General features: G+C 29.0%; 1 protein-coding gene across 1 annotated transcript; it reads right to left on the bottom strand.

Annotated features, from left to right (window-relative positions):
- Positions 1-392: 392 nt before the first annotated feature.
- LOC132736990 (uncharacterized) lies at positions 393-6,836 on the bottom strand. The gene is made up of 4 exons (XM_060724224.1): positions 6,686-6,836; positions 4,576-4,758; positions 1,424-2,620; positions 393-865 (listed from the first exon to the last, which is right to left on the bottom strand). The coding sequence occupies exons 1-4, from the start codon at positions 6,834-6,836 to the stop codon at positions 393-395; spliced, it is 2,004 nt and encodes a 667-aa protein (XP_060580207.1).
- Positions 6,837-8,528: the final 1,692 nt, after the last annotated feature.

Below are 8,528 nucleotides of genomic sequence, written 5' to 3'. Positions count from 1 at the left end.
AAATAAATCTCCATTATACAAAACCGAAATCTCCTTTATTCCTGTCATCAAATACTGAAGATGGCGGATTATTTAAATGGATAGTTATAAATAGAAGTCAGTCTTTAATTCAAAATGGAAATAAAGTAGAAATTAAACAAAATTGCACGCTAATTGTAATCATTGATGCGATAAAAGTTAACAAAGGACAATGTGGATTGTTATTGAAAGATAGAAACTCGAAAATTCTTCAGAGTTATAAGACAGAGAACAACAGAAGGAATGAATCAGTTTCAATTACCTATGCTGATAGATTTAAAACAAATGATGAGATTTTTATCGAAGGTTTAAATGTAAAGAATATTCAATTAACAATTTATGGAGCTTAATACCTTCTCCTAACGGAGTTTGTCCTAGACAGTGGCGTAGCTACTGTCCTGATAAGCTAGAGTATTGATGCCATTATCAAGAATATATCTTTTATCATCATAACATGACAAAGATATTTTATTTACAACATAAGAATATATATCGTGTTTATTTGACCGAATAACTTTAAATTCGTGATATTTTTGAGTTGAATCAAACAATGCCTCCTTATAATTATTATGTACTATATTTTTCTTTACAACGCTTTTCTTTATGCCTTTGCATTTCTTAACGTTAACTTCATTTTCTAATAAGTATGAATACATTTTAGACCGAAGTCCGACAAATTCAACTATAGGAATTCCAGCGGCTTCATCTTTAAACTTTCCAATTACTTTTTTATTTGCATCAAAATAAAACTTTGATTCTGGATCATAATCACTGTTATCAAATAAGTCTTTATCCTCATTAAAATCTGCATAAGCATCTTCTGTTTCTATTTCATAACAAAGCGAATCTGTATCAGTAAAAAGGAGTTTACATTTTTGGTAATTGTACTTTTCTAAAATGTAGTTATAATGAAAATCATACATTAAATATTTTGATAAGTCAAGAATACACATTCCTAAATAGGTTGGCCTATTCAATAATAATGTTTCTTTTATTCTATTGATACCATATAAGCTTTTGTTAAACATTGTTGCAAATTTAAATGAAGGTTTTGCTATGTATTTCAACAGCACATTTTCATCATGAGTTAATTTTATGTTAACTCTTTTTCTTAAATTTTCCATTGTTTTGCCGAAAACGGAATTATTCATTAGTTTGAAAAAATCCTTTTCAAATGGATTCTTTGCTTGAGATCTTTTCTGCGTGTTGAAATCAATGTATTCTTTCAACCAAGGACTTTCATCAAAAGTCAACACTCTGTGAATCTTTGTTATTTTCAACCCGAGTTGAACATATAGTTCGAGATTTCTATGGTGGGTCACGTAGTTTTCTTTTTTCATTAAAGTTGGGACAAGCTTACGTACATTACTTTTTCCTATATTAAATTTGTTTTTAATGTTATTACTATACTTTGAAAGCCATTCATCAGGTATAACAATCTTTTCAGGAGCTAAAGGATAATCATTATGAAGATCATGCAATTCATCCGGATATTCAAAGTCGCATTCTATAATGAAGTTTGTTTTACCTTTTGCGATTAATTTATTATATTGTTTCTGAGTGATCCACTTAAAATTCCCAGAGGGTAAAGGCTGGCTCATTGCCCAACCGTAGAGGTTGTTAGCATCTAAGTACATTATGCATTTAGATGGTAAATCCTTATCATAATCTTTCATATACTTATTGTTTGCTTTGCTGTAACGATTAGCAATATAACTTATTCCTCCTCTCTGACCTTTTTCAATAAAAAGATGAATGTCAATATCAGAAATTAAGTCTAATTTTATTCCTGTCATTTTCAACATTGCATCCCAAGCTAAACCTGGGCTGCTAAAATAGTGACAAGGGTCAAGCTTGTAGTATTCCAAACATGTCTTTCTAAAATTTTCAAAAACATCAGCTAAAAGTAAAACATCCGTTTTCAAATATAGGTCATGATATTCTCCCATTGTTTTTATTTTAAATTTTTTCCAAACATTTTTAGCATGGGTGTACTCGCTGTCAGATATATGTGCCTCATTTAAAACAGAATAAAATTCTTCTTGAGAGGGTAACTTTGTTTCTTCAAATTTCTCAAAAGAATCCATGAAGTCATATGGATAAACGCCTTTTGTTTTGAGTAAATCATAATTCAGTAAGTCATCAAATTCTTGAGGTAAAAACTTAAATTCTGGAATATTTTTCACTAAGTTATCTAATGACTGCGACATAAATTGAAAACTATCAATGAAAATCAAATTGCTTATCATAAATGCCATATATTTTTCCATATTGTTAGGAATAACATCAATTTTCTTTTCAAATTTTCCTATTTGTTGCATAATAAAATGACTATCATAACCTCTTAAATTATGAAATATAACAGGAATTTTGCGTGTCAGTATAAAATTAATATTACACTCCGAGTGAGCACTTCCCCTAAATTTTCCCGTTATATGGCAATGGTCACGAACTCGAATATCATCTTTTTCATATTCTTTTCCGCAGATATTACAAGAAGTTTGCTTTTTGAATAACGCCTCATCTTCTTTTGTCATTTTTAAAGGTTTGTTAAAATATGCTTTCAAAGTGTCCATACAATATTCCTCTTCCTTAAGAATAGCTTTAATAAATTTATATAAACTGCATTTGGTCCTCTGTAAACTTGAGTTGGTCTAGTATGTTTATCGTCGTAACAACAAACCAATTTATAACCATATCCACAGTCTATATGCTCTTGATATGGTTCAGTAAATGAGGATTTGGATGATGGTAATGCAGTAGTTACTTTTTGAGTTATAGACTCAAAATCAGCATAAATTACAAAAGGTGCCAATAATTGTTTGTGATATTTTTTGAACTTAACTTGTGATCCCTTTTTTGGCATTGTAATAGCTTGAGTACCATTAATAGCTAAACAGTTTGGCCTATGTTCATTTAATATTCTTTCCTTGGAAAAGCATTGTAGGCAGGATTTACAGAAATGTTTTCGATTGGCATGTTTTGTTTTGTTAAAGAGTAATCGATTAAAATCTTTTATCCAAACATAATGCGTTGTTTTACTTTTGGAAAGTAATAACATATCGCACTTGTCTGAATAATTATATCTGGATATGTATAACGGAAATACTTTTTTGTTTTCGTAACCAAATATATTAAATGAAATATTATTCCGAATTTCTATTTTGGGTACTTGATTTATTGTGACAGGGAATTTTATTTCAGTATAATCTAATTCATCTACATGTCCTCTATAATTACTAACCCTTTCAGGATGTGTAGTTACAGGGAATTTATAAGCTAAATGACACCATCTAAAACATTCTTTATCCTTATTTTTTATATTAATTAATCCTTTCTTTGCATTCTGTAATTCTTTGGGTAATTCAAAGTAACTTGAAGCAGAAAGAGGTGTGTATTTATATCTGTTGATATAATGTGCATCAACTGATTCTATTCTCCATCCACTACCTTCTGAAATCCAATTACCAATCTTATTTATTATTTCATCAAAGTCATGTTTTAAAGTGTCATTTAATTCAGATTTATCTATGATAATTGAAGGTTTTGAATGAAAATAAGCTGATTTGTAAATTATATCTTCTTGACTAATTTTCGCAAAAGTTATTTTTAAAAGAACATTTATTTTTATGCCTTTTAAATTGCGAAGTTCTAACTGAAGTAATTCAGAAGCATCTTTTAAAGTGAAATAAAGTTGATTTTTCGGATCATATTTATATGAAATTTTAATTTCAAATTTCTTAAAATATTGATTTGGAGATCGCTCAATTTCCATATCTATATTTTAGTATTAGAAAATATCTTTAAGCACAATCTTTACGCATATCTAAACTTATATCTTAAAAGAAGAACAAAATAAAGAAACTTTTTATTATAAAGTAGTGCGTTTAATAAACGAAATCTTTTTTTTTCTAAATAAGATTATATAAAGAGATGGGTGAATACAATAACATTAACTTATATAGTAAATTGTTTTTTAACAGTATTAGCGATGAGTTTTACTTTATCAACAAAGTGTTAAGAGCAAAACGATATGAGGAAGAAATAGAATTGAATAAAGACTTTAAAAAAGGGTTAGAAAAAGCTATTAATTATTGTGAAGAAATTATAAGCTCTTGTAAACAAAAGAAGGTCGAAATCGGTATAGATAAAGAAAGAATGACTCCTATATTAACGGAGATACTTGATAGCAGCGAAATAAATATAGCTAAATGTCATGATAACAAAGAACAATTTAGCTTATGCAACGTTATTACCGATTTAAAAGAGATATGTAAGAAATGCAAAGCCGCCTTAAAAGGATATGATGATTTTGAAACACAATTAAACGATAGTATTGAATTATATTCTCGATATTTAGAAAGTTTAAAGCGCGAGGATTAAGTTGCGAGGCTAGTTTATTCATTTTTTATTCTATTATATTATTATATAATGGAACAAAAAATAGTTTTAAGCATTTTAGTATTAGAAAATATCTTTAAGCATATCTAAACTTATATTTAAAAATATGCCCATTAAATTTTGCTGTTCCAGTCTTTACTCTGTTTAAATTGTTACAGCACATTGATATTAAACCAGGATTGACACCAAGATCTTTAGATGCGGCATAAATTGAAGGATAATATGAATCTTCACCATCTCCGTTTGGAGGTATATAAGTTGCTATAACCGGTTTAGGGTTATTACGATAATTATTATGATTAGGTCTTGGACAATCGCATAAAATATCACTATTTTCCTCTACAGGAAATAAACAACCGCAACTCCATTCATAAAGTTTTTTTGTTCTAAAAAGGTAAGGCTCTATAATTGTTTCTAATTTAAATCGTATATTTTCTTTTACTTTTTCTTTAGTTAATTTAGTAATATTGGCTCTTAAAATGTTTCTATTCTTTCTAACTTTATTAAATAATATTGGTAATTTTAAGAGTTCTGATTTTTGTATATAATATGCAAAAAAATCGCATTTTGCATCCATACTGTTATTTAATCTATTCATTATATAACATGCTTAAAGAAAAAAACTTCAACATTTTTACAACGCACTAGCTATAAAAGATATTTTTAAGAGGTTTCTTTTATAACCATTTAGCTTATATTCTTTCATATAAATTTCCAAAGGTGTTGTATAATTTGTATCTTTTTCTATTTCTAATAGTTTTGTAAAGATATATCTTCGATAACTTTCTGTCCATCATAACTTGTGGAGGTTACCTTCCCAATCCGTGCTTCAGTAATTAATTGTTTAACTTTTTGATAATGTAATTTTAAAATAGTTTTTTTTTCTGCCAACTTTGAGTTTGTTAGCTAATATAGTAACTACTGAAGGTAAAGCCTACTAAAGCTACAAATATAGTATGGCGGGAATAAGTGCAAGTGCAGTTGAACAACCTAAAATACCTGCTGTTATTTGAAGTCCTACGCTTACCCTTCCACAAAATTTATAACTTTTTCTATATGCTGATGCAAGTCTTGTTAAATAATCTATTAGTTCATCAAGATTTTCAATTTGTTTACTCATTATATTATTTCAGCATTTATTATTTTTGGCATCTTTATCCAACTATTGAATTTATCAGAATAACCTTTCCATTTAACTAGTGCTTGTTTTTTTCTTATAGTCACGCTTTATAACTTTTTCTATTCTAAAAACTTCTTGTTTAGTTGGCATCAGTTCTTGTTCATAAAATGAACCCTGGACCAGCTCATTATTTAAATCCCTGATAGTATATGTTCTTGGGTTTGTATTTTGAATTCCATCAATTGTAAATATTTCTTCTGTCCAATTTGGTGTATATCCTTTTTCAAAATGTCTCTTAATTTTACTTAAACGAACACGGTCTCCAATCTTAAATTTAGCCTTACTTTTTGATACTTTTAAATCACCATATAAATTAAAATAAACATTACCTTTATTTAACTGTTTGCTTGCTTGTTTAGGTGACATTTTTATACTACTATGTCTTGTGTTGTTGTATTTTTCTAACATTTTTGGTAAATCATTTAAATAAGTATAAGTATTATTAGAGGTGAAGTATTTCCACATTATTCGCTTCAGGGATCTATTGAAACGTTCGATAACCACAGCTTTGCCTTATTAAATGTGTGGTACATGTTTATTGTATTTTTATCTAAGAATGATTGAAAAGTTTTATTATAAAATTCCTTTCCTTCATCAACCCACAAATTCTCTGGTTTTCTGCCACCAGAAACTATTTCATTAAAAGCCTCTGTAACAGAATCACCAGTTTTTTATTTTTTATCGGAACAGCCCAAGCATACTTGCTAAACACATCAATAACTGTTAATAAGTATTTTATTCCTTTGTTATCTTTAGAAAAGGCTTGCATATCAACTAAATCAGCAGACCAAGTATCATCTACATCATTTACATATAACTCTCCGTTTTGGAAAACTTCCGTTTGATTGGGTCTGTGTAATTCATTGGCTAATTTAACGTTCCATGTTACTTCGGGGGTAAGTCGCATGTTGCGCTTATCATGCTTTGCCCCCTTCTTACGTTTTTTGAATTTCGTGTTTGCCCCAAACCAAGTTTATATTTCATATTTATAACAGGCTTTACTACTAAATTTTTTGCTAGTTTTTCACCAATAGATTTTTGATTTAGTTGTCTTTAAATCAGATAACATTTTCTTATCACACTCACTTTTACTTAGACCACTATCGTAACAATAGTCATGATTCATACATACTTCATCTAACTGATTAACGGGTGATCCATTAACCAGTGGGTTACCTGGTCCGCAATAGTTATATCCAGGAAGAGTTAAACCTTTTTTAGGTAACAAAGGTAACATAGCTTTATGAATATCTATTGAACCGCCTTGTTTTACAAACTTAGATTTCAATTTACCGCATGAAGCACACGCGGCTTTTATCATTAATCTTCCGTTTTTTTGTTGTAACATATTGAGGATTTACATTATCGGTGTATGTTCGTTCTTTTAAACATATATTTGTTTTTGTAAACTCATTTATATATATTTTAATTATAAAAAAGGACTCGTCGGTTCCCGCCTGCCTTATAGTATTCTATTTATGAGTAGTATAGAGTATGATGGTTCCGGGGGGATTTTGGCCTGAGGGTGTTCTTAAATCAATAAAATGGGGTTTTATGTCGAGCTGTCTTACTTTTTGGGTTGATGGGTAAGCTATGCCGAGCTGTCTTACCCTTTGGTTTGATAGATAAACACTTTTTTAGGCTTCAAAGTGTCCCGGAACCATCATACTCTATACTACTGACATGCTGTCTTTAATTTCGAGGCAATTTTCTGATTTATTAAAATCTATTGTTAGACTTATTTTTAAACACACATTTTTTCTTAAATGTACAATGAATTAATTACGTCTATAGAACTTAGATTTGATTTACATTGGAATACAGATGTAAACATAATTTTAATACTGAAGGTCAAGTATAAATTTAGAAGATTTTAAAGTTCATATTCCTTTCAGTCTAAGCAACATATCATATACAAGTATATATTCTAGATTTAAAGAAGAACCAGGTTTGCTCAAAGATACAACTAGGTCAGTATGGCATCCGGTCACAAATCTATTTATAAAGAAATGTCTCAAAATGATAGATGTGTCTCCCTCAGAATTCCGGCTTAAATGTAAATTCTGTTAAGTATATGTTGATTATTATGTTGATGTGACAACTTTAAAGCAGAAAAATAATAAGAGGATATTCTTTCGTTTGAGTGAAATATGGAATATATTTTCACGAAAAGTGATAAAATGCCACATATTTTCACGAAAAACCGAAAAAATAACAACCTTTTTAAATTATTTAAATTCATTATCAATTAAAAATGGTAACGAGTCCCCTTGCTTGATACGCAACGGCAATTGTACAGCGTGCAGTAATACATGTATATTGACTATTTATAGATGTGTGACACGGTTCAATACACACACAAAAAATGTGTGTTTACTTTATTTCATTATTCAAATTTTTGTGAATTTTGTAAAATATTAAACCGCTATAATAACTTCGTGAGCAGCATTCGCATAGCAGTTGAATGTGTGTCTTTTTCGAACGGTTCGATGGAATTCTAAAGTTGATGTGTCTTTTTTACCTTCTGTCAATTTGCATTAGTTACGGGAAATATAGCCTTGCAATAGAATAACGTAGAATTGATAAAATCCTCGGTTAGCGCCTAGTCAGGAACTAATATAACTGATAATGTATAATAATGTGTATCCATAAAAATGAAGAAAAAGAATTATTTTAATCAATGGTGAACATTTAAAACAATACAGTTGAACTTTCTTACTCAGAGAATTTCATTGTAATTATGTTAAGTTAATTTAACTTATATATATCTTAAGTACGTTAGGTAGCATTGTTTTAGGGCATAAACAGACTTTAATACTAACATTCTCATATTGTATTTCAATTCTGGGCTATTTAAATAAAATATCAGAACTAAAAATACAATGTCACAACATTACACAGTATTTTTAAAAACCTTGCTAATGAAATA

The sequence above is a fragment of the Ruditapes philippinarum genome, unplaced genomic scaffold (assembly GCF_026571515.1).
Source record: "Ruditapes philippinarum isolate M1 unplaced genomic scaffold, ASM2657151v2 ctg14608_1_1_1_1, whole genome shotgun sequence".
Taxonomy (NCBI): domain Eukaryota; kingdom Metazoa; phylum Mollusca; class Bivalvia; order Venerida; family Veneridae; genus Ruditapes; species Ruditapes philippinarum.
Note: the sequence above shows the minus strand (reverse complement) of the source record. Positions and strands in the feature narration are given on the sequence as shown.